Source organism: Astatotilapia calliptera, chromosome 3 (assembly GCF_964374335.1).
Source record: "Astatotilapia calliptera chromosome 3, fAstCal68.1, whole genome shotgun sequence".
In the NCBI taxonomy this organism is placed as follows: Eukaryota; Metazoa; Chordata; class Actinopteri; order Cichliformes; family Cichlidae; genus Astatotilapia; species Astatotilapia calliptera.
In genome coordinates, this window is record NC_137424.1 from 35,137,407 (window position 1) to 35,164,615 (window position 27,209).

General features: G+C 43.4%; 1 protein-coding gene across 6 annotated transcripts in view; it reads right to left on the reverse strand.

The window, feature by feature from the left end:
- Nucleotides 1–4,986: 4,986 nt before the first annotated feature.
- The window catches only part of LOC113018611 (nuclear factor 1 B-type), a 58,363-nt gene continuing 36,140 nt past the window's right edge, over nucleotides 4,987–27,209 (reverse strand). For 2 of the 6 annotated variants that reach the window (XM_080299929.1, XM_080299928.1), the window contains 10 exons: nucleotides 25,080–25,136; nucleotides 23,069–23,137; nucleotides 20,435–20,555; nucleotides 19,740–19,858; nucleotides 16,650–16,781; nucleotides 16,358–16,542; nucleotides 14,149–14,287; nucleotides 13,423–13,505; nucleotides 9,370–9,458; nucleotides 5,279–5,836 (listed from right to left, as the gene is read on the reverse strand). In XM_080299929.1, the coding sequence (XP_080156055.1) occupies nucleotides 5,704–5,836; nucleotides 9,370–9,458; nucleotides 13,423–13,505; nucleotides 14,149–14,287; nucleotides 16,358–16,542; nucleotides 16,650–16,781; nucleotides 19,740–19,858; nucleotides 20,435–20,555; nucleotides 23,069–23,137; nucleotides 25,080–25,136 (1,127 nt within the window). In that variant the 3' untranslated portion in view covers nucleotides 5,279–5,703. Of the gene's footprint in view, nucleotides 5,837–9,369; nucleotides 9,459–13,422; nucleotides 13,506–14,148; nucleotides 14,288–16,357; nucleotides 16,543–16,649; nucleotides 16,785–19,739; nucleotides 19,859–20,434; nucleotides 20,556–23,068; nucleotides 23,138–25,079; nucleotides 25,137–27,209 lie in introns of all 6 variants that reach the window. The other 4 variants (XM_026161780.2, XM_026161778.2, XM_026161784.2 and 1 more) reach the window with 3 other exon arrangements.

The following is a 27,209-nucleotide window of genomic DNA, read 5'->3' on the forward strand; positions in this document are numbered from 1 at the left end:
CCCTACAGAATGTGTGACATTCAGTTAAAAAGGAACAATCTCACATATTGCATGAGTGCCACAGGTCCTCCTTGCATAAAGTCGTCCTGTTTCTCTGCGATCGCAGCGATCAGTGTAATAATACTTTCCAGTCTCAGTATTTGCTCTGAATGGGGGCTCTTGAAGCTGCTGATGGGTTGAACACTGATTTTTTAAACCCGAAAACACTAGCTCAGCTGGAAGGTACAGTACCCTAATCTGAAGCACCTGAAAAGCATGTAGTATTTGTTTGTAGTGTGAATGGAGGGTTTCCTATAGTACATCAGGTTTTGACAACGTGTGAAATGACAAAAGTGCAAAATGAGTGGATGCTTTCTTTTAGGAAATTCTTAAAACAACATCGCCTGCATGCGAACGACGCGCACGGCTCCAAACTTGCCAGATATACGGTGAGATGCAGCACCAATCACGTTGCGACAATTGTGATTCTTTTTTTTTTAAGAACAAGAAGAAAAAGGAAAAAAATAAAATCCGACAGATTCATCAAGGACGTTTGTCACTGCAGATTTTACCCTGCTTCTCACTTAAGGTCAGGTGCAAACTGGGGCCTTTGCCTTACAGGTTTACTTCCCAGCTGATACAAGAAACACGCTCACACACACAATCTTGTTGGACAAGAATTCACACCCATTTCCAAAGAAAAGAAAAAAAAACCAACCCCCGAGATAAATCACATCACACGCTCTATGGCCACACTACTGAAAGAACAACAATTCAAATATTCATGAAGTCTTTCCCAAGTGGAAATATCTAAGCACTAACCAAGTTCAGAAATAATATTAATAAGAATAAAAAAAGCCTTCAATGTTGTTGTTTCTTAATATTTATGGATCAGTACAGAATACACACTCCCTCCCCGACCCCCCCTCTTTTTTCTTTACATACAGGAACACCTGATGAAAACACTAATCAGAGAAACCTGGAGAGTTCTAACTCAAATCCAGTCTCTGAAACAAACAAATCCAAATTTAAAAAAACATTTTTTTGTTTGTTTTTTCTTTTTCTTTTTTTCCTAAAATGGAATTGACTCATTTTCCCCAGAAATGAACATTTACAAATGTGGGCTTCAAAGAAGAACTCCCCCGAAAGTTTACAGTGTACAAACTCCTGTCCTACGGCAGGCTTTTTCTTTTCCTCGACAGAAAGACCCTCATCTTCTATCGCTGTGTAGTGTCGGAGGCACTCGATCATACATCCAGCTCGGAAATTTAACCGCGTACGCACTTGCACGCACGCTCAAGCTGCCAAAGCAGAGTTCAGCCTCGCAGACCGCAGCTATCGACGCAGTCAGGATATTTACCATTATGTACAGTCTCCTCTTCAAACAGACACCAGCACAACAGCACAGTGACCCTGACACACTTTTAAGTTGCGCGCGCGCACACACACACACACACACACACACACTTGGGGACAATGCACTTCAGTGGGGTCTCCAATGGCCAAAGGCTGCAAAGCACTTATAGTTTTTTTCCTTTTAGAAGAAAAAAAAGCAACCAAGAAAAAAAAAAAAGAGCAGTGCACTTACAACGGGGTGACTTTTTTCGTTTTGTTTTTTTCAAACATTTTCTTTCTGCGTGAGAAATCTGGGTGAAGACGGAGAGATTGAGCTTGACTTGAGGATTACTTTTTAACAACGATTTCTGCTCCTTAGCCCTCTGCTGGCGCCGGAGAGCTCTCGGGGGAACTCTCCGAAGGAAAACGTTTCTTTCACGATTGCAGGGAAAGAGTGCAAAAGGTGTCATAGCAGCACTGGCTGCGCTGCAGCTTTCTGCGAGAAATTTTTTTTTACAATAAAAATGGCAAGGTATCGATTGATATAAATAATGCCCTGTAATACGCCTGAGAGGTTTAGTTTGACTTCTGAACACTGTAGGACGAGGATGGGGGGTGGGGGAGATGATTGCCTATGTGCTATTTAAGTGCTAGATTTTTTCTCCTAGTGGATTCTATTTAAGCTTCTACTGGGGGCATTTGGACAGGAAGTTAGAAGACACCACACTCCTGCAGTCCAATATTTCCTTTAACATACTCTACGGGGCTTCTGCTAGGGAAGCGTCTCAGGAATTGACATATGTGCATATCGTATATACATTTATACAAATCTACTACTTATAAAATACTTTCTAAAGGCTTGCTTGAGCCTGTCTGGAACTGATTTCAACAGGTCTCACTAGCATTAGTCGGTGTGTGATTGTTGCGCAGTCACAGGCCACTTCACTGATGTGTTTAAGGCATCTACTTGGGAATTGCATTAGGCGACATCTAGAATAGCACGGCGTAAAGATTTGGAAAAACGCGCGCGACGCTATCGGCTGCGGCTCTCGGGGAGCCGAGACAGAACGGGATTCTACGCAAAAATGATTTCTTCAAATGATTGTCGCGCTCAAGTCAAGCTGTCTCTCCAGTGGAAGAAGAAGAAAAAAGAGCTCCTTCAAGGTCACACGCTAGCACCCCAGGTGGAAAGTTGAAAGTAAGAGTCACAGTAGACCAATCAGTGACTTTGCAGCCGCAGCAAGCCCAAGGGTGCATCATTTTAAGATAAGTATTTCTAGAAAAATACCACCCCTCCTCCCAAATTCATAATACACGGGAACTTGTCTCACCGTCATTCGGTAGGCCTACAAGCTAAAGAAAGAAAAAAAGGAGAAAAAAAAAGACCTTGTCTCACACTGCATAGAAAGCAGTCCCCACTTTGGTCGATAAAAAAAGGAAAAGAAAAAAACACCCACAACAACAACAACAACAACAACATCATCAACAACAACAACGACAAACAACGATATCAACAAAATAAATGCATTACAATATTATCTATCTCCAAACTAGCTTCTAATAATTGACGCATCTATAAGCACTACCTACATAGGCAAAACTTGGTATTGCATAATTTTCATAATTCTGAATTCCACCCTCCGCAATAGTAACTGGAAGATGAACAAAATGAGCATTGAGAAAAGAGAAAAAAAAAAAGGAAAACAAAAGATGACAGGTTATTAGAAAAACCACCAAAATACTGAAAACAAACAAACAAACAAACAAAAAAATGCTGGTTGATTACAAACTTTAAAACGGCAACTATACACAGCCTTGATATGCAATGTAACTGTGACATAGAGTAGTACATGAAGTTAAAAATCAACAATTTCATTCAGAGTACAAAACAATTCTTATCATAAAAATGTTAATTTTTTTTTTCTATAATGATAAATGCAGCAAAAAACAAGTGTAGTGATGTCTCTATATTCAAAGGCAAGGCACGTAATGTGGACTATATGTCATCGTGCAAATTAAGAGTACTGGAGAGATTTTTTTTTTCCTCGTATATAAATATGTCTGGACTGGAGAGGCAATGGCCGTGAACACGCCACGCGCAATTCTTGATTTCGGGGATTTGCCACCACCTGGATTCGGAATTTCAGCTTTCAACCTCTTCCACTTTAGAGTTAACCTTGCACAAACTGTAGCTTTACCCATAAGCCCACGCTACATTTGCATGAATAATACAAATTTTCCCATGAATTAACACTTCTTATTTTCTTTTTTTCCGTAAACATAAGCTTTAGAAGCTGTTGGCCAAATGCGTATGCTCTTGATCTCATCGTGAACATTTATGCGCACTATGTGCATCTCGTTTTCGTTACTTACGATTTTTCTGAAATAAATTAAAAAAAAAATCTCCCCATAATGATGGGAAGGGCTCAAAATAAGTGCTGGTTTTGCTCAGCGCTGCACAGGTAGCTTTAATGCTCGCCTTCAACTGCCTTTCCTACTTAATGTTTTTACTTTTTAAATTTTTTTTTACTTTTTTCCACGCGAGGAGACGGATATCGTGACTGAAATCAAATTCAGATGTTTCTCAAACATTTTACCCATAAAACATTTCATATTTATCCCCCTTCCTTTAGAGTCTTAGGGCTGACAGACTGATAGCTTCCCTTCAAAAATTCAATTGCACTTGCCTCTGCCGCATTTTTTTTTTTTTTTTTATATTCCTTTTTTTAAAGGAGATGCTAATTCTTTCGTGAGGGGTCCAATCTCAAGCCTAGCATTTAGTGTTGTTTTGAAAACTGCATTTAGAGTTCTCAACCTTTACCCATAAAGCCCCTTTCAGACATGCACTCCTCTCCATTAATCTGACAGCATCTTAACATTTACGGGCAGCTTTCGACACGGCGCAGGTCTCAGTCGTACTGACGGACAGGCATGCACAAGTTTACCGTACAGAAGAGGGCGTTTTCACTGTTTTCACAGCAGATATTTTAACATATCAAAGCAGGAAAGGGTGCAACATGCAGATGTTCTGTGACGACCCACTGGTGTCACCTCTTAACCATCACTTTTCAATTGGAAAGCTGTGAACTGGTGCGGTTTTTAGCCAAAACATGTCCCACAGGACAGGAACTGCTATCTGTCTGGATGCTGGATGACGCTCCAGATGATGGCAGTTTACCCCACCAGCACCCATCCTAACTTGTGCAGACTTTGTTGCCCTTTCAGCCAGGAGGGTTTGCTTTTGGCGTCCAGCGTTGCCACTGAAGAACATCCTGTGCCCATCTCAGAGATGCTGCTGGCTCAGACCAAGTAAAAAGGTCGGGGAAGTCATGCTGTTGCGTTTGCTTGCTCACTGACCAGCTTGCCATGACTTACTGGGACACTTAATGAAAACTGAGCCATCATCCTGTCATGTGGAAATGTCTCCTGTGAACAGGGTCTGTGGCGGCGAAGAGAATTAAATATCGCCGGGCACATCTTGCGGCCACAAATGCAGCAAGCCTTTTGCACATACCGAGGCTGTCTGCGGCGCTGCCATGAGGAGCGTTCACGTAAGAGTTACCGGGGTCTTAATCGCTTTGACAAACCCGTGAAGCCATGTCTGAAAGGGGCCTAAGTGTTTACATTAATTCATGAAGTAAGTAGCAGTAAAGAATAAACAAAGTCAACACATTTTTCTGAACAAAGAGTCGTATCACAGTAAACTGAAATCAAATGGAAGAAGAAACACTCTGAATTCACAAGTTTTTGTTCCTATGGTGCACACAGTGAATCGTTTGATGCGGGAAAGCCTCTTCTCAAGAGGTCTCAGTTGGAGAGCTTAGAGTCTCTGAGCCATCCACCAGGCAGAGGTTGTCAAATATGCAGACCCCCTCACTTATGCGTGTGTGTGTGTGTGGGTGTGTTTGTAAATCTAGATTTTACATCTTCCTCCAACATGGAAAAATAATAGGAATCGCCGCTAAGAGACTAGAGTGTCATGCAATAAAACATTAAGGCATCTATACATCACAGTATCTGAATGGATTGCAAAGTTCTGCAACACACAACAACTGACTGGTGGGTGGTAGGTGTGTGTGTTTGTGTGTGTGTGGGCCGGGGTGAGGAGACAGCAGACCTGAAGCTTCTTGGTTTTTTTTTTTTCTTCTTTCCTCTGAACGAACCCTCATCTTCACTTCAGGGCCAGTGTCCATCATCGGGAGGGACGGGAGTGGGGAGGGAACAAGGAGGGGCTGGGATGAGGGTTGGGGGGGGATAGTAGAGAGGGTTATGCAGCGCTTGCTGCTTTGCTGGTTTCATCCATGGCTGTGGACACCTGTAGTGCTAGCTCCGCACTACCAACGCCCCCACCCATCTATCCACCCTGGGGGTCATCCGGCCTCTGTGTGATCAGTTCCCTGTCTCGGCGGGGACCAGGGGCTCACCAATGATGTTTATGCTGTAGTTCTGGTGGACATTTGTTGGCAGAATCGGAGTCCCGTTCGACACTTGGAATGGAACTAAGCTCGCCCAGGTACCAGGACTGTGGAGACAGAGAGACAGAGAGAGAGACAAAGAGATTACTCCTGTGCCGTTTGCAGTCAAAATCAGATTCTTTCACCCAGTTATCCTGAACGCTGCTTCGCTAATGACCAGCTCTGCTGTCATTGAGGTTCGTGGTCTCGCTGTTGGTTTGTTCAAACGCAGATAAACAAAAAAAAAAGCTCGTTAAACTAAGCTGAGGGGATCCCACTTGATTCCCAGTGAAGGACATCGTGTGAGAGGGCCGTGACGCAGCCGCTCTTCTGTGCATTAACGGCGGTGGAGAAAAGCGCGATGGGGGGGGGGGGGGGGGGGGGGGAGCGCGATTGGTAGCGGCGGTGAAGGAGGAGTGGTTGTGGGTAAAAAGTGTGGGGGTCCCTACACAAAGCTGTTCCATCCCTATTCATCTCACGCTAATGGCAAAACAACACAGTGATTGTTCCTGGGGAGCAACGGTGCTAACTGAAAACGCGAGCGGGAACAAACAGCATGTTGTTCCCGAGGGGTGCTGCGCAACGTAGATGTCAGATAATTAGCCCCCCCTTGCTCTTTTCTTCCCCGCAGGGCCCCAGTGTGCACTCATCTAACCCCCTCCCACCTCTCGTATCACTCCCGCTAAGTATGAAAATACCTGTGTTACACTTTTCACCAATAACCGATGCACGCATACGAAGCATCAGCACGCTGTTGCAGCAGCTGAAACGTGATGGATGGAAAAAAGAGCAGGAAACAGATAAAAGTGAGGAACGCAGGAGTGAAGGGAATATGCAGAAAAAAGGAAAGAAAAGGAAAGCAGGCTTAGATGGGAAAAGGGGACAAGGAGGTTTTGTTTTTTGGGGGTTTTCTTCACATGAAACAAAACACAAGACAAGCCTCGAGTCTGATGATGCTCCTGTGCAGAGACTCGACTCTTTGTGAAACTTCAGTATTAGAACAACACTGTCTGGGCTCATAAAAGCAACTCATCAACCAGTCTGCATTTTTTACAAATCACTAGTCACCGCTCTTTTACTTAAAACAATGGAAGTGCAAATTCAATTCACCTCACGGCCCGAGAGGCCCGACTCGCTAATAAAGAGTGAAAGACAGAAAACACAAGAGCCGAGGAGACGCATTCAAAACAAAAGCAAACATCACTCAAGTTTTAGGTTGCGTTTCAGTGCGCAAAGTGTTAAAAAAAGACTTCAAGGCTAATCCTCTCTAGCAGTTTTTTTTACCGTCCAGCCCGTCCTCGTTCTATCCTCTTCCCTCCCTCCTTCTCTCTTTCACTCTGCCAAAAATCATCGGACAGGAAACGGGGGATTAAGTTTTTCCTACCTTTCTGAACAAAGAGCGCACAGAGCGGCCAAGGACTGCAGCGCTCTCCTTTTCTTTCTTCCTTCCTTCCCTTCTTTTATCTCGCAATGTTTCGCTTTTCTTATGAAACGCCTCTCAGGTAATGACTTACATTGTTTAGTAGGTGTGTGCGGGGGGTCAAACAGCTACAAAAATGCACTTTTTTTTTTGCACAGATCAGTTTTAAACTGGCTGCCTGTCCGCACCTGCATCCTATAAGTAGGTTTTTTGTTTTACAGTACAGAATAACTCTCTGCATCAGTGTCTGTGCATGCATTAGGGTGTGTGTGTGTGTGTGGGGATCAGTTGCCTCATTAGTATGACTGAACTTGTGCAGGAACTAAGGGCCCCATTCACAGGAAGTTAGATGTTCAGGCATTTTGTCCCCTGTAGCTTTTAAATAATTAAAAAGACATAACATAAAGACAAACATTTTATTTGAAGCTATTTGTTGTTGTTGCAATCTTAACCTGCATCAGTGCAGCTCCTCTAGATTTTGTCTCCACACGAGCAGCTCTGAGCATGGCTAAAAGACCTGACCTCCATCGCCGCGTTTCCTTAGGTAACCTTCAAGATGGCCTCCCCCTGCCCTGTCCGGCTCACAAACCTCACTAATTCTACTCCCCGCGAGCACAGCCTGGCCATACAGCGTGCTTCGTTTAAGGATTAGCTCCCTAAATTAGATTATCTAATGGCATCTTAATGGATTGCTGACCCATTTCCTGCACAATAGCAACATGCGAGTCTGGCAGCTTTTTAATTTGAGGGCTAGTACTGAAGAGGCCTAGCGAAGCGCCCCATTTAAAGGGGCGAGCAAGATAAAGGAGAAATCAAACTGATCTCATCTGTATGTTGAACGATTGGGCGTAAATAATCCATCAAAGAGGGGAAAAAAAGTGTAATAGAATTACCGTCCCCATCCTCGCAATAACTAAACTGAATCCAGTCGGGATCTATTCTATCTTTTCTTATTACTGTACGAGTCACATGGCGAAAGGAGGAGGAGTGAGCTGGAGTGCGAGTGGAAAAAGAGACCTCAGGCTTGCAGCGGGGGACATTTTTCTCTGCTATCTCTACTGGCCCATTAGGAGGCCTTTCGAAGGGGGTTCTGCTGTGTGCGTTTGTGTTTGTAAAAACATTTGTAACTTCAGCGAGCGCAAAATGACCTGTACACCCACACACACACACACTCACACACACACCCACACACACTGTACATATCCAGGGAAAAGGGGAAAGGGGAGACGTAACAGGAAAAGGCTTAGCTCAGCTTGCTCGCTCTAGCATGGTGAAATGGTTCAGGTTTTCCCCCAGAGAGGGAGAGATACAGTATGGAAGCGAGGGAGGAGGGGTGTGTGTGTGTGTGTGTGTGTGTGTGTGTGTGTGTGTGTGTGTGTGTGTGTGTGTGTGTGTGTGTGTGGAAGGTGGGGGGTCTGTAACTTTAAGTTACAGAGAGTAAAGCATTACTTGAGCACAAAGTTAAACAAAGCTAAGCTTGTTTAAATACAGCGAGCAACTTAACCGCACATGGCTAACAATCTGACCTGAAATGACTTCCTTTTTTAAATTTTCCACATGCTTTGTCAAATTAGTTACATCAAAGCATTATTTTGTTGTTTTTATTAAGAATGAATCCAAGAGGAAGAAAGGCTTTATTTCAAAAGCTGAATCACACTGCAAGAGTTGTCGTTATGCAGCGAAATATAATATTGGTATTTGTATTTATCGCTTTCCAACAGATATGAAAAGAAAATATGACCTTCTCCTCTCGTGGTTTGTGTTCGTCTGCATTTACAAAAGTCGGTTCTGGGGAAAACAGAATGAAGGGACTCCGCTGCTAATCGAATTCTCAAGTGCAAAACAAGAAGAAGTTACTGGGAAATGTATAAAACTATTAAGGCATGGAAAAGGAGATGAAGCAACAGAAAGGGGGCGGGGGAAAGAAAACATGAGGGAGACACAAGGAAACGTGTGTTTTATCAAAGGCATGACCTCATCTCGAAAAAGGTCAACATCTGCAGCAATAACAGCCACGGCTACTGGCCCCGTAATTGCGTTTATATGTGAACGTAAAGAGGAGACAATCAAGGAACTCATACATTATACTGAGTTACTCATTTCAATGCTTATATGTTGTGTGTTTGTGCATGTGCTGAAAGAGAGACAGAGAGAGACGGCATGAAAGAATGAAAAGGTTACCTTTGCCAAGTAATCCCCAAAGTGTCGTCAGTGGCACTGGGGCCATAATGCCTGCCGTTTTGAGTCACGCTCCAGTCACACTTCCTCAGCTGTCAATTGAAACCTAGCAGTCAGATCACTGGGCCAAGACAACTTCCACTTCAGATTACACTACAACTCAACACTGTATACACACATGCATGCAAAAGAGCCTAGGACAGGAGCACGGGAAATAAAAAATAGATTTTTTTTTAAAAAAAGGCTCCAAAATGAATCCTAAGAATGAAAACTGAGTCAGTGTTTTTAATACTTATTGAGATAAAATAACAGCTACAGGTGAAACAGACAGAAAATAAAAAGCATGCATTACAGTTAGTGGAAACAGCTAACCTGGAAGCAAAACAAAAAACAAAACGAAGTTAGTTAGTTAGAAAATGTGAGTGGCATCATACAGGAAGTTCATCTGTGAGCAGTCTCTACTGTTTTATCTTGTTTATTTATTTATTTCATTTTACCTGGTAAACCAATGAAGCCATGCAATCCACTGGATGCATGCACCCTGTCCATAATGATTGCTTCACTCTAAGTGCACTTTCAGATTCAGGACGCATGCCCTCAAGCATGCAGACTTTTTTCATTAGCTAACTGTTTTTATTGATTAAGGGTCGCAATTACAATGAAGTTACAGCACTCGCCCACACACACACACACACAAATACACGCACGCGCCAACGCGCACACTAACCCCTTCTCCCCTGTTTTAAGACATGCCAACCTGACATACAGATTACAAATTACTGCAACAAAAAAAAGCCACGCACAAACTGTGTCTCCTTTGCATGCATTATGCGAGCGCACGTGTCGGCAATCCAGCTGAGAGCTATCTCTGCCAATACCAACCTAACCTTGCCCTGTGGTCAACACATTCATTTAGTAATGCATCGGGATAAAACTGCACTGTTAGCACTCCTCGTGCAGTGGCAGACGTTTTGCAGAGGCTCTTAAGAGGGATTTAATCAGATATACGCATACGCTGAATATTCAGAGCCATTTGCAACGGTCAAGAAATGTGTTCTTTTTTCTCCGAGCACCTGGATGAACACATCGGGAGGGAGGGGTGGTGTGGGGGCTGATGGTTTCCTACTTAAGCCATACTTAAATTGAGGGATGTTTGCGTTGTGTTCCTTCATCTTTCCTGGAACAAATGTGAAGTAATGGCAAGAAACAACCAGCAAAGGGAATTCATTTTAAGCAACGGTGACGCAATAACAGTCATTTGGTTTCAATTTAATGTATCGGTTTCACTTGATGAATTGCTTTGAGCGGCTGATTAATAAAACTGAATAGGAAACAACGCAAACTTGTTTCATTCAGTGTGTTTTCTCAGTATTTATCAAATGCTGGGAGACCAAACCCCCACGCTGTTCCCGCACTCTCCAGCCTGACAAAAGCTTGGAGAGAATGCGCGGGTTGGGCCAGACGCTCGGTGCCACCGCTCCTCGAGGGGCTCGCCATCTGTCCGCTGGCACCGACACATCAGAGTCGCACGGGCAGCGGGGAAAAAAGGGGAAGGAGCCGGGGAACGTTAGCAAACAGATGCGGGCAGATTGTGGATTAGAATCCTTCCTTAGATAATACCAAATGACATCTGATCACGGATCTTTCCCTGCGGAATGCTAGATGGTGGCATTCCCTCGAGGGGTTAACCAAGGCGAGAGATGAATGGAGGGTTTTCACACATTCATTGCCTGGGAATCGTAGAGCAGGTGTGAGAGCGTGTGGTGGTGGTGGTTTGTTTTGTGTTTTCATTTTGAAGCCTAGTATTAGTGTGTCTGTGTCCGAGGATCTCTATTTCGGTGGTGCGACATTTTAAAATAGGCATGAGGTGAGAAGTAGATTTTTTTTAAAAAATTTATTAGCAAGTTATCACAGGAGACATGCTTTTTTATAGCAATGAGATATAAATTTAACAATAATTCGTAATTCGGTGATGATCAGGAAACTTGGGTATTCCAAAAACTGTCGTTCCATCAGAGCCCTCTGCTTTTGGTTTATTTTATTTAATATCTCTGGCAGCGGCAAGGAAATGCGAAACAGATTCAATGGAAGTCACGGCCTCTATCAATCACACATACAGACAGAGACTGAACCTCCACGGTCCAGACACAAGGCTGACCGCATTTAAAAACCTTGACTGTCTCTTTCCCGTTCCTTCTCGTCCTCGTTCCTACCGAGCCTAGCCAGAAACGGCTTCAACCAAACAACTGACATCGTCAGTAAAGTCTTATGGACCCCCCACACAATACGCATCATTGCCAGATGAGGACAATGACTGAGCATTCGGTGAAAGTGTTTAGTCCTGAGGGACTTGGCTCGGTGTCTCTCTCCGCTCCACGGGGCCAGATCCTAGGCCGCTAAATCATACCACAGAAAACAAAAACAACTGCGACAAGCAGAAGCATGATGAATCAATGCGAGGACTATTTAGACTTCCTTAAGCCGACACAAACATTTATTCTTGGCGATATAGCATGTAACCTTTCAGAAAGGTATCATTGTTATGCTTACAAGGCTCTCACTCTTCTACATTTCTAAGCTACTGTCTTTTTGATAAAATGCTTCCCAAACCAAATCTAAGGGAATATGTAAGGCCCAAAATAATTCATCTTTTGACTTGTCAGTGCAATAAAATCACAGAATTATGCCAACAAAACATAACTGTCATTAACTAATAAAACTAGTAATTAAATCTTTGACTATATTTCTTTATTTTAAGTGCCAACAGTCCTTACTGAGGGGATCTTTATATATCTGGCTGATTTCAAAATCTGAAACAGAAAGGCTTTGTAGCCTCGGGGAGCCACGGTTTGGACAAAATTCAGCAGTTCATGCAGCTACTCTCAGACTGCCGCTGTCTTGTGTAGTCACTTTGTGCCCCACTGAAAGAAGTAGCAGGGCTACTAGAAATGTGGAAGACAAACTGTGCGACATCAGCCAAGTGAATCCTCCCTCTCCTCCTCCCTCTCCTCCCGAGTGGGATAAAAGCATCCCACGACTGCTGACAAATATTCCCCCCTGTGTTTTTTTTGGGGTTTTTTTGCCCTGATTTTAGGAAATTCAAGTGAAAAAGGCAGAGAGAAAAGGAAAGACAGAAAGAGAAGTGAGGAAACAGAGGCCAGCTTTGTCTTTTTTTTTTTTTCAAACTAAACATAAAAAAAGTGAGCTGAGGAGAAACCCAGCGATCATTATGTAGCTGTGTGCAGATGCATTCAATTAGTTGTGGTTGGAAAAGCCTTGGCTCAGAACAGCGCTTTCAATAAGACTGGGTAGGGGAGAGCACTCTCCCTCTCTCGTCCGACAACACCGCAACAGTTCTAACCTCGCACATACGCACACCCCCACACACAGAGAGACACACACATCTATCCCAGGACATCCTGTAGCCAGTCCTGAGGCAACCACCCGACGCCAACGCTACATATTTAGCACGTGTACGGTAAATGAGGTAAATGAGTGTGCTGACTACGTGTGGTATGCGTGTGAGAGCTTCTAAAGTACGTGTAGAGGAAACAAAAACACATTTCACTCTCAAAAGCATCCATGTGTACCATCCAGCTTCTAATGGCAATGACCCTTCACCTTTCTTAAGGTCTCTTTTTCCTCAAGTGTGGAATTTAAATTCAAGCACACTCACTCAAAATGATAGTTTAAAATGGGCATAATTTAAGCTGTTAATTTAAGCTTCTCAATTCCAAAGTGAAAATATTATGCTTGCATATCAAAGGTTCAATTGTGGTTTGAACAAACAAACAAACAAACAAATAAAAGAAAGCATTGCTAATTTTTTATGCCAGCATCCACGGCTATGGTTGACCTCAACTTATCTGTTGTTTAATCTGAACTTCTGAAGTGCTCTAATCTAAAGGGATCGTTTACTGCTCCCTAGAAGTCAGTAACAGTGTGTTTCTGGATTTTGTAGAGAGCAGGGATTTGATAAAATGGGTGGAGACGTGGGAAGGGGTGAAAGGATAAGATGAACAGGTGAGCTGAGTGCTGAAGGGGGTGAAACCTCACCTGTTGCTGGTGCAGGAAGGTGGGATCTCTAGGGTTTAGGCTCACAAAACGATTAGCTGTTGGCGTGCCAGGCGATGAGTAGCCTGGGTAGCATAGCATCACAAAAAAACAAAACAAAAACAGGAATAAGTGTCTGGATTCAAATTTGGATGTCGGGAATTTACATGGAATTGACTGCTGTAACCATAGTAACATTGTTAAATTCCACTGATACTCTAAACTATAAACATATAGTGAAAACTGCCTGCAGGGGTTCCGCAAGATTCAATGCTGGGACCACTCTGATTCTTTTTATCGTTTGCTTCTAATGTCAGACACAGCCTAAAATCTGTTTGTCCCCCACTAGTGGTTTATGGTCTCACCTGGCTGCACTGACAATCATACTCCCGGCCATACAGTTGGCATGGTTACCAGAATACTGATACTGAGTGATTGAAACAGACAAACTGCTAACTAGCTTTGTGTCACTCTCATGTTCACTTACTCTTCAAGGGTTATTTTATTCTAAGAGAAATAATTAGATCAGTGCTGCCCTTAGAAATGACTTTCCACCTTAAGTGCGATGCAAATTGAAAAGATGCAAATTTAGAGCACAGACTATACACTACATTAAAAAGCACAATCCAGTGTGTTTCTAGCGTGAGCTACTACACTGTGAGGAAGTGCTGTATTTGCTGTACTGTAGGTACTGTGTGTCAGTAGTGGGCAGCAGGTACTGGAGCTCACCTTCTGTTGATGTGGTGATGGGCTTGGTGTCTGGCATGGAAAGCGAGACAGGTCGCACAGCGCCGTGGTGTGGGGAGGGAGCCAAAACTGGGGTGAAGTGGCCTGGGACCTTTCCAACAACCTGACCACTGCTGTTAGGCTGCAGGTGGGGTACAGATGATATAAAAAAAAAAAACACAACAACAACACAATTATGCACTTTATTTTTTTTAAGACCTGAAATAAGTGTCACAGCAAACACGAGCTGCATGTTCTTGTAAAAACACCACCTAAAATCTTTCACTTCTCTTTTATTTGAAACATAATTCAGTAGGAGTAATAGAAACCAGGATCATACTCAAATAATGCATCTGAATTAACACAAAAAGCAAAGAAAATCTGTTTTCCCCCCTAAACATCCACATGTAAGAACCGCATTTGCTTTGCCCGCCACCAAAAACGTGTCACCTTATAAAACGACAGACTGTGTCCAGTGACTTGAGTTTACAAGCGCTTGCTCCCTTGTTAATCTGCAGAGGGGTAGATCTCAATAAACCAAGACAAGCATGCAACAAACTGAACACTAAAGAGGCTGAACATCCTATCACGGCGTCATTTCCCTCCTTTTCGGGGGAGGGGGGGACGGGACATAACCGCCTCTGTTTGCCCTGAGAAACTTACACTTAACAACAAAAGATTGCTGGACCACTGACTCTCACACTTAATGCTCCGCCTGAAGAAAGGATTTTAGTACTTTCAGCCGCTGTCCTGTCACAGTTATTACCAAAACTCTGGGGGGCATGAGCAACAATAGATCTTCAGTCAATGACAATGTAATTCCTACATGATTCTAAACAATGATTTTAATGGCGCTCATAAATGGAATTTAGGGGGACCCGGGCATGAAAAGACGGAGAGAGAGCTGTGGAGTGACCTGTTACAATGGCGTGAATGTGCCAGTATAGAAAGAAAAGCAGTGGGACTATATATATGGAGAAGGAAATAAAGGAAGCTAGTGGGAGCTACTCTTTCAGACGGCTGGAGACTGTCTGGGGCGTTCATTTCGGGGCCGCCCCAAGTTCAAAACTCAAACAGGCCTTTTTGGAAAAGAATTGTGTCCGCAGGGTTCCCTTCCATGTGAATAGAATGTTTAATTAGAGTGTAATATAATCTGCGTTAAAGCAAGCATAAAAACATTCTGGCACTCGTCCATGGGATTATAAGCGCTGTGTTATTTGCTGTGCCCCCCCAACCTTCGCTACCCCCCTCACCTCAGTCTTCTTGCGCTCTCTCTTCCCTACCGGAGCCCACCTCGCTAGCCAAGTCACCCCCCCCCCAACTTTCCAGCACCCCAGCAGAGGGCCAGTTAATTCTGCACAAGAGCTGGGCCCCGGCAACGGCAAATATTTACAACCTTTATCATTCCCCGCGGTTTTTCTCTGGAGTAACCCTCTCTCCTCCCCACCTCCCCACACTTCCAGCCCGCTCCCTGCTCTGGAGATGGAGCCGTCTACGAGGCCTTTGTTTACAGTTAGAACAGCGGGGATATAAAACTCACATAAATATCACACGGCTCTCTCATCTATAGAGACGCCTGCTAGCTCTCTCCAACACACTGGCCGCAGTGTGTACCCTGAATGTAGAAAAGCCCAGAGCTATTTGATTTACTGCCACGTCTCCGTGCAGTATTGTTTGTCATGTGTGACTGCAATTGCAATAGTTTGTCCAGTATATCAAGCAGAATATATATATGCTTTTTCTGTCACATGAAGTGGCAACAAAAAAAAATCAGTACTTTCTCCTCTGATATCATGTGATTTACACTAAATTCATTAATTTAAAGTGTAGTTTTGCCTTTTTTCCAATATTCTATCCCCTCAAAAAGTGGGAGGGAGGCAGGAGTCCATCAAATTTAGTCATCCTAAGTGTATAAAAAGTGCAGTTTGAGGTTTGTAATATAAAGATATTTAGAGCAGGAAAAAATAATCTTCCCTGATGCAAAAAGCACTAATGAGGCAGTAATGCTGAAATACAGACAAACAAATGCTGTAATTCATACATTCGTTCTCATCTTTAATCTGTCGGATGGAAACGGAGCCCAATAATATAACAAAGAACGACTAGAGGCCGTGAAAGTTGTGCCAAACAACCCTACGACTTCTGGCTGAAGATCTGGCTTACAGCCTTTTGAAAACACGGGGGAAAAACGAAAAGACAAAAAAAGTCTGACCTGGCTGCTCTGCGGGCTGGACGGGTCATATGACGGCACGTAGCTCTTGAGGGAATCAGCAGGGTTGAGATGAGGCGGGTAGCGGATGGTGGGGTGCGAGAAGTAGGACGACGCCGTCGGGGGCAAGATAGCCGAGGCCGAGAACTGCAGCGGCGAGTGTGGAGGGGGGCTCCTCGCCGATATAACTGCAAGACACGCAGACAAAGGAGCGGAGAGAGTATGAGCCTTTGACTGTGTTTAGGCAGGGAATGAAGTCAAACGTTAAAGAAGAGAGTCAGCATTTGGAACTCACCACTGTGTCCTACACTTGTTAGGCCTGGGTGATGAGGCTGAGGGAAAGTGCTGAGTCGTGGTGAGGAGTCCTGCGGAGAGGTCGGGCTGAACAGCGGCTTCTCTGGCTTCTTCATCGTAGGAGAGGACATGTCTGCTGGTAGGGAAGGGCACACGAACACGTGACTGAATCTGCACTCAGAAAACGTTAGCGAGCCTTTTTGATTATTGCTCAAAAGTTCGAAAGTTGAGCTTCTTTCAGGTTACGGTACAGTCATGGGACTCAAGTAAAAAAAAGTTTCTCCCAACTTCCCTGACATGAAATGACTTCCCTAATGGAAAAAAAATGAACTTTTAAATATTTTCTTTTGCAGATTTTTAAATTTTTTTTGTTGAAAATTAATCAAAGATTTCCCCGTAGCTTGTACTAATTCTTCCATTTCTCATGAATGAAAGGAGCTGAGTGCCAAAAATGAATTACAGTTGAAATTAAGCAGAATTTGATCTGCTTGGGATTAGTGCGATCAGGGGACCGTTTCTTTTCCCCCCCCTTCCCTTTCGCCAGCAAATGTAACTCACAGATGAAAAATGGACTCTGCAAATTGCAGACATCCCCAAGGGTCAAAATCACATATAATCTCTGGAATCATTATAAACCACCGGACATCCGCTAGAAATAAAAAATGTGTCTTCTGTCATGTCTGAGAAGACAATTAAATCCAGTGAAGTGACACGCAGTCGGAAAGCAGCTGGTCGCTCAAATAGGATTTAAGGAATCTCAAGACCCTCACGTAATCTTAAATAGAATATTACAGTGTTACATCTGCTTTGTTTGGCCTCACACACTGTTTGACAAGCCACCGTAATTCCCCATGAATAATCCTGGAGGCTCAGCACAAGACACGGAATTTGTTTAGGCAATTCGTGTAGTTCTATGAAGTCAAAGTAGGTGCACAAACTCAACTTACGAGTCGCTCATTATTGCTGCTCTACACTTTCGTGAGCAATGTTCTGCTGTCACGGCTGCGCAGTTTTCAATTTTCCATGGTAAGACGCAGTGTCTGAAGGGAACGTGATAACAAATAGATCCGAAAGGCAGTGGCTTATGTCTGCTTGTGCTTCTTCTATGAACATTCATCAAGTGCTTTTCTGGTCTGTCACAGATTCTTGCGGTGTATAACTTTCACATCATTCATCTCTTCCCCCCCATTCTCCAAAAAAAAAAAGAAAGAAAGAAGCTGTGTAAACCCCATTTGTTCAGACGTTTCTGTAGCGTTAACCGTCCTTCCCTCCCTTTTCCTAACAACAGGGAAGGATCCACCCAAGTGACGGGAAAAATCGCTCATCACCAGAGGAGAGAGCGACAAAGGTGGCTGGAATTCAGGGGGATTTCCCAGTCTGAGGTTGCAAGAGGATACAGGCTTAAGTGCTTTCATTTTGTGTCAGAGGAAGAAATACCTTGGAGAAGATTTATATCGCTACCTAATGTTTCCAGTAAAAAAAAGAAAAAAAAAGGGAAATATTTTCTCTAGAAGAAGTATTCAGCGTCTCCTCTCTTCTGCTAATTAACTGCTTCAGAGACTGTCCCAAGAAATTAAACTGAACAATTAATTAACAGTCGTTAAACACTTTAAATAGTTTAAATAAAAAGGTCCAAAGTGTCCTTGCAGTTAGAGCGGATTGGCCGTCCTTTGGAAACAATATATTTTGTATTAAAGGGGGTAAATATGACACCGTAATGCAAAAAAAGGAGACAAATGTGAAAATGTACAGTACTTTAACCAGAGCACAACACAAGAAAGAAACTATTTCTTCCACTACATGGTGAGGTTTTGTCAAACGGCAACCATGTGGACAAAATAATTGCTTGGCACTTAGTATGACTCATATGGGTTTAATATCACCCCACTTCTCATTTATTCTCTCTTGACAGAGTAATGGCTGTCTTTGGAGAGTTTCCTACCCACTGCTTTCCCTTTCTCCTCACCCCAAGTGTCTAAGTTTACACAGAGCCATACTCTCAGGCCTTGTGCACAGGGACACGCTGAAATTTCATGCAGCCACATTGGGCTGTGGCTGAATCCCACCAGTGCTGCGCCTCCTGTGTATCATGTGGTGTTTTTCCCCACTCAGCCTTCCTACTTATTATATTAAAATAGTTGAGCAAACCAAAAGAGAAGTGTTCAAAGTTCAGACCGAAGCTAGAAGCCGCAACAGGGGGGAAGAGATGTGCTTTACTTTCAATGATACCGTTCATCACGTTCAAACAAAATGTTTACTACTGCCTCACTTGGTTAAATCCAGATGAAGTGTGGGCATCGGAGTGTTGAAGGAAGTCAGCAGAGAGTGAGAATGATCTGGAAACGTGGGAAAGCGAGGCCTTAATTAAAAGGGCGACGGGCTCTGCTCTGCACCGGGAGACGGCGAAATAAGACGTGCAAGCGGCCCTGTGAAGATCTCACTCTCTCTCGGACGGAAACACACATCTTTATCTACTTCCTTATAATGTGAGCCCCATGCATTCGCTTATTACGAGTTCTTTCCCTTCTGTGCATTGAACTCGATCATCAAAAGTCCACCGATTGGCTTTTTGTCCATAACTCACTGCGGATCTAAATCGGATGAGGTTTATGAAAAAGAAAGCGCCGCGTAAACACAAACTTAGAAGGAAATTCCAGGGAGCTGTTGCATACAGATAATAATTCACTTCAAAGCAGTTGAGCCAACACTCTACGCTACTTCCTTTATACAAGCGACAGGTGCGAGAGAACAAAGATTTGTATTCAACCAGCAACTCCAAACAAATGTACGTATTTATAATGACTGTTGATGCCCAAGGCTATATCTGCCATGGTATGTATTTTCAGAGCGGTGAGCAGCATTGATGCACAGTAGGTTATGACAAGGCTGAGAGTTTAAGAGAGTTCAGCTGCTGTTGCAAAACAATGCTAGGTGTTCACTTTGATCAGATCTATTTGCATACAAGGACACAAGATCTTCTCATCCCTCTGCAAATTATCTCCACATGCTCTTGTGCAACCGTGAGCCGAGCACGCTGTATGTTTGTGCAACCATGTAAATTAGAAGGAGAACGATACTGGGAAAGACTCACCTCCGTCTCTGTCGCGCCAGTTTGCCTGACTGTTTGGCGGGCTGGGTGACGAGTAGAAGTCGGGTCCCGTCGGGCTGGTGTCCATGTTCTCCTCCATGTTGACGGTTTTGGGCCTTTTGCTGCACACATGGAGAAGTTTACGGTTTGATGCAGACAGTAGTTTGGGGGACCGCAACTTTCGAGAACGCAAGATGGTGTCAATACTGATTTAGGGGCAGTTGGAGAAGATGTTTGACAAAGATTAACTGGCATTATGTACAAGCTTAGTTAAAAGGAAGAGTCCAATATTTTGGGAAACACCCTTGTTTGCTCTGTTGCCAATAGTTAGATGGGAAGACTGATGTCACTCTCCTGTTAGTGTGCTAACTCTAAAGCTAAGGGCTGGAGATGTTTAGCTTAGCTTAGCATAAAGATGGAAAGCAGAGGGATGCAGCTTTATACTGACTAAACAAATGTAGTATAATGCGGTAGGCACATTTGTCATCATCTTTGTTTCATTTGTGGTTCATTTTGGCAAAAATATATACAAAACAGTATCTCGGAAGAAGTCGGTGCACTTCCCTTAAATTTAATAAGATATTTTTGTGTTTAAAATGATCAGATAAGAAAGCAAAGTCACTCTGATGCTGCAGCAGCACTTTTATCTCCAAATAGCTCTTATCCTGAAACTATCTGTTGCCGTAACTTCCACTGACCTGCCAGGAGGGGAGGACAGGGGGCGATGCAGCCCCACGCTGGAGTTCAGGTCATGATAGTAAGGTTGGCTGGGCATGTCCGCCATGGAGAAGTTTACTGTTGCACCGTGGGTAATGGGCACTGCAAAGGACACAGAGAAAAGGAAATCAATGTCATCACCATCTTTCGCACAATTAGATGCACAACGGCTTCATCGGCTTGTGTGTTTAGAACAGGCGAGTTATTTTTATTTGGCTAGATTTCTATTTGGCTTTACAACAAATTAAAGAGTGAAATGTTTTTCTTTTTGCATTAAATGCCTCTTGTGAAAGTTAAAACGATGCCTTCGGCTTGCTTCTAAAGAAACTCGTGGCAAACGTTCACAATCGCCAGCATTTCCTTCACTTCTTTATCATCGGGCGCAAAACTTGGCAGTTTCCTCACATAATGATTTACAGTGGAAAAGGTGTTGTTTTTCTCACTGCGGTCAAGGTGAGGGATATTGTTTCAGTGGGGGCCAGGCCTGTGTTTACAGAACAAAAGAGGTTCACCACCCAGCTTCGCTCTCTCCCGCTCTCTTTTTCCTCTGCCTCTCACTTTATCTCTCTTCAGTGTGTGGCCCGCAAGGCAGCCTGCAGCTCGTTGGTTTGGAGTGGATGAGAGGATGGAGTGTGTGGCGCCGTCTGTTGTGGTCTGAGGTTCACCACTGGCCTATCCCTCCGCCAGCCTCCACCCTGGCAGCCCGCTGTAGCCCTGGCAAAGGCCCCTACCCGCTGCTACCCATACCGAGCTGTCTGTGGAGGAATGCACCCGGCCCGCGGACGCTTAAGATGAGACCATTGTTTTTATTTTGTCTGTTTTTTTTTAAATTTTCTCATTCATAGCTTTGAACATTCCCGACGATTTCTCTGTGTGCTGGTTTCTCTTTATGGCTCTTGGCTCAGCACAATATTTGTTGACGATGCCACTTGGCCACCCTGCCAGTCATCTCATTTGATCATCTGGGCTTGGACATTTAGGCGTGAAAACCACCCCAAAACAAAAACATTAAATAGACAATGATTCTGAATCAGCTGCAGGAGAGGATTTACTTTGAGTAAATTCGCTCAACAGTTGCCCGTGCATGCCCACGTTTTCTGTTGACAAAATATTGTTACACTTGCAGTCGAGGCTCCTGTTGCAAATAATGAGCGTCCTCGGCGAAATGCAGGACTGCAAATCAGCCTTGAACTCCGCAGCCCCCCTTTCATGGACTTCAAAGAATGTCTCAACGGCCTGGAGAGTTGGGAGAGAAGCGCGATGACGGACGAGCGGCTGCTTAGATATCTTCCCAGGGAGCGACTGGCTGAGTGAGTGACAATTCCTGTGCGTCCGTCGACCTTTTTAAAATTCCAGCGCGACTTCAGTCGGCTTTAGTGAAACCAGGCTCGGTCACATGAGAGCAAACATGGCAGCTCAGAGGCCATCTGGTCAGGGGGCACATTAAACACTAAACAAAAACACAGAGTCTTTCAAAAGGATATTCAGTGTGCGAGCATGGAAACAAGTAGGTCCTGTCTTTCACAGCACAATGAACGAGACAGCTGAGACAAAGTGGCTCACGCTTCCATCAGAGACGTGCTATGCACTACATAAACTACCAAAAAATTCAGATTTAATCAGCATTTGTTGTTAGCATTGCAGTGAGATTTTTTCCAAATATAAAGACATACTTAAACTATATACAATTATTTTCTCCTACTCTCCTCCTAAGTCCATGCTGACATATTAAAATTGTTTGTTTTGTCTACTCCAAAAACCCAAATAATTTCCTTGAGAAGCTGGAAGTGACATATTTAATTCATAAGTGATCTCCATGAGTCAACAATAAATATTTCCTAATTTATGTAAGTATCCCTGCTTATTCTACACCACACTAACCATCGGATTAAAACTAGCTGGAAGGTGGTGCAAGATACAGACAACACATGGAGGTATGTTTCTTTAAAACGCTCGTTGTTGAGGGTGACTGGGGTCTTTGTGCACCACAGGCGCATTCGCTACAGTTACAGCTCAGAGGCAACACAGGTAAAAGGTGCCTTGACGTGCCCTCAGTTATCATTGGAGTCCTGGAGGGACGACGGTTAACGACTCTGCGCGGGGCGGACATGTCTATACAGATGATTGCAGGCTCATACAGACAGCTGTGCACTCAAGTGCTCTTTTTCTCGCAAAAGCAGACCAGCCAAACTGGATTATCCACACTACAGCTGTGTGGTGGGTTTCAGTAAATACAGAGATTATGAGGAAAACAGAATTTTAAGTGGCTGTTGAGGGTTAAGGCACTTTTATTTGTTTTGTTTTGTCTTTCTTAAATCTGTTTTTTCTCTTCATATGAAAACACATTAACACACAGAGCCTGCGCACACCCACACGAGTCTTTTCAATCGTCGTACCTTCAGTTCTATTCACTAATTAGACCCTAGTTGCCTGTGAATAGACCGACAGAGTGTCAGCTTTTTGACCTTGATATTAACTTTGTTAAACCTGTTACACTGTCAACATATCTCTAAAGCTCCAGCTTGGCTCCACCCGTGTTTAACATAACCACACGTCTGATCAGTGATAAGAGAAAGACACACACATTAAAAGCAATATAAGAGCTCTATACTCACTTCTGGACACTCGCACTAGTTCTGCAACACTGAAGACTCCTGATTTGATGAAACTGTCTTCCAAATACACTGAAACATAATAAGCAATGATTAATGAAGCTGTGGCTTTCTCATGTAATTATTTCCTTGTAAAATGAACAATAACACGAGATTTATTACGGCTATTAAATTATTTCATTAGACATGGATGGAGCTAAAGAACCTATTTTATTTCTTCTTTTTTATTATGATTTTTTTTCCCCCTTTCAAGTTGTGTTTGCATGCAAATTGATTAGTATCTTCTTTCAGTCAGGAAACTGTTCAAACAAAACAAACTGTCATTTAAAAACATTTTAAATTTGGAAGATATCATAAGATTATAAAGAATGTATTATACATTAAATTATGGATATAATTTATGGATTATGGATTTAGGAACGGGCAGTTTTTAAAAAATCGAAAAATGGAAAGGAAAGTGCATGGGTCACGGTCTATTTCCTGAAAGCGTCAATTATTATTATTCGTATTATTGTTGTTATATTTTCCATCTAGTATTTTAAGCACAAGTGCTGAGTGACTCGCTTTGTTTCTGGCCTGACATGTTTAAACAAATGCCGAGGACAAAACCATTCCTGTGCAGCGCAGCAAAGAGTGACAGGACAGGTGTGTGTGTGTGTGTGTGTGTGTGTGTGTGTGTGTGTGTGTGTGTGTGTGTGTGTGTGTGTGTGTGTGTGTGTGTGTGTGTGTGTGTGTGAGAGAGGCGGAGGACACACAGGCTGCCGCTGCTGTGAGAACTGAAGACGAGTCCGTGCTGAACAGCAGGTCCTGCCCGTTTGATCAATACAATGGTAGAACTTCACCACTGTAAATATTGACACTGTTACGATATAACAGCATGAAATAGCTGCAGAAAAGCATAATCATAAAAACGATCATTTGCAGAACCTTAGACTGCTCAAGTTTTCTTTTTTAAACGAAGCTGCTCTGAATGAGGTAGAACACGGTTATTTAAGCACAGCCAGATTTTTTTCTTCTTCTGTTTTTTAGAAAACAATTTTCAGACTAAATAAAGTACCCCTAATGTGTGTGTGTGTGTGTGTGTGTGTGTTTTCTTCCCCGGTTTACACTATAGTGTGTATGCCCTGCCCAGAACTCATCAGCGCTAATCAGATGCTGTCAGTCATGTAAAATACTCAGACAAGTTACTGACACCCAAATGAAGCTGGCTCTGCTTTGATTTAAAGCCAAAGGCACTCGGGCTGTGCCAGAAAGATAGATGGGCATCTCGATTGGCACCTACTAAGCTTAATGCCTCAAGTGAGCCAATGGCTTTTGCGAGGAACTGTGCCACTGCCGAAGGCCTCCCAGGCCTGAGTCATTGGCTCGCTAGCATGTTTTTCTTGGCACCGGTATCAGCAGAACCTGCTCTTGAGGTAGAAAACTAATTATACTTCTCAAACTATTTTCATTCCAGCACTGTGACGACACAGTGCAGGTCAGTCCAGGGGAACAACGGCACTGTCAAAGAATATTCTCTACAGCTCAGCTCTGCTGGCTCACCTTGACGCACTCAACTACCAGCCAAAGGCGCAATATGCTGTAACATTTTCACTCCAGATCTTTTTGGATTTTTTTGAAAACACAGAAGCTCCGACTGGGGTGATGAACTCTAATGTTATTCTTTCCTTAGCCTACATAAAGTTTACAACTTAGGCTTTAGCCAGGGAATTTTCAAAAGTGATACTAACTTGAATTTTACTTTTTTTTAACATTTACCAACTGTCTGTTTAGCTAAATCTGGTTTGTGCTGACGATTTCTTTGGAGTATTCACACAGAGGACCATCTGGTATATACCTTGGGTCTGCTTAAACATAGCTTGTATACTTAGGTATTTTCCCTTCCAGTCACAGAGGTTAGCACACTGTTTAAACTCAGTAGGTTACAGTGTAGATAAGCTGCTGTACAGCTGGAAAGCTGCACAGAAAACAATGGACTGATGACAGGAGGGAGGATGACTGGCAGTGTACATACCTGGAAGAGGGTTCTTGCCTGGCTCATTGTTACTTGGACTTCCTGACTGCTGAGAGTCTGCAAACACACAGAAAGAAGGGCCGGGGATTAGCTCAAAAAGAAGGCAGCAACGTCTCGCTCAAAGTGAAATATTTTCTTGTCAGCGCTGATTATTTCCAGCAAAGGTCAAATCGTACAACTTGAAAAATTACGCAACTATGCAAACCGACTTTTGTTTTTTCTTATTGTAACATGTAACACCTTTGTGGGAGCAAGAAGTCATTTGCTGCGCGAGCGCGTGAAGGTTTTTTCCCCTCTTTTTTTCCTTATCTGTTTCTCCAGGAAAGTGCACCCACTACACAATGAACAAGTCATTTTTGTTTGAACAGGATTATCATTAATGGGAGAGTAAACTGAAGCAAAAGCTCTGCGTCTGACACGGACTAACCTATAAACCTAAATGTTTTTACCCGCAGACCTCTGGGTAATTTTTCAAAGAGGCTGGGGGTGTGTTGGGAGGAAGGGGTGAGGGGCATACAAAATGTGTTTGGTCCTGCTGCGCAAGATACAAGCACAGAACAAAAAACGTAGAGAGAGGACAGGAGGGGTGGGGAAACACAAGGAAACATGAGTGGAATTCTTTCCACCGGTTATGGTGCGCAGGGCTGTGGTATGAGGCCACGCGGACTGATGTGTTTTACCTGCCAGCCTAACTGGGAGGGTAACGTATCATTCCTCACGAGTTCGTCATCGCCCAGTGATTGATCAAAGGCACCTTTTTTTGTTTCCTTATAAGTCGTGCAGCATAACAGTCAACATCGGTATAAACAGGATATTATAACCGCACGCTAAAGTATATTAAGACCAAGCCATGCCTGGCAGGGGGCTCCTAATGGGACCCCAATAATAGTTCAAACCAGTCCAAGCCCATACATGCCCCGGGACAGACGGGGTGCACTAAGAAGCAGCAGAGAGATTACCATCTACACATTTAACATGAGACCCAAGAAGCCAGAGACGGTGAACTCAGATACCCTCGCCTTGGAACAACACCCCTTTTCCTGCCGCAGCTCTCATGAGCTGCGTTACAGAGGCAACGGAGAGAAGGAAAAGAGAGGCTGGTGGAAGAGAAGGGGAAAAAAAAAATACGTTGAAAGATTTATTCTTTTCTTGTTCTCTCCCTATGTGGTTCTCCCGCTCTCTCTCTCTTTCTCTCGTTCCCCCACTCCTAAATTTGACTATTAAACAGGACTGCAAAAACAGAATGTTCTTGGCCGAAGCTCAACAATGACAAAGCAGGGAGGGAACAGGACCATACATTAAGCAAAGGGGGAAAAAAATCCCCCTTTTAATGTTTAACTTTTAAAAAATGTATGCGTAACATACAAGTTAAAGGCCAACGGTACAGATCTGCTACACTTCCAAAACATGTGAAAACTTGAGCGCGACTTGTGCTTTCATCATCGAACTGTTCAGCTGTTTGAGCTTTCTCCTAAAAAGCTAATTTCGGTTGCTCCCTTATTCACAAAGGGTCGCCACAGCGGGCAGCTCCACATTATTTTATTTTTTCTTTCTTCAAAAAAGGGATATTGTCTCCTCTCAGGATCGAACTATGGATCTTTTTGTTTGTTGGGCTGATCAGCAGTAAAAAAAGACTTCATTTAAAGTTGAAATAAAACAGAAAAAAACTAAACTTGACAAGCTGGGAAGCCGGAAAACAAATGATACCGCTCCTTACTAAATTATTTAAATGAGTAGTCAGCTATTTAAATTATTAGAGTAGATTTGGTCAATACTAAAATCTGCATGACATCGCAACTTGCACATTGAACGTGTTCAAATCAATTTCAGACATCAGCCAAATAGCTTTCTTTGCCTTCCACCAACACACAGAGAGTTCCTCCTACAAACACACACTCGCACAAACTTTTACATGAAGTTAGCACATGTCCATAAAGTTATCGCACGACACTCAGTGGCCTTGTCTCCCCGATCCAACCACCCCTCCCCACTCCATCCCAATTGCCACTTTCCGAGTCATCCATCAGTCTAGTTACGACTGCCAACTCTACGCTGGCTCCCCGAGAAGTGCTGAGAGGGAGAGAAACAGGCAGGGGGCGAGAAAAGAGCACAAGAGAGTAGGGAGGAGGT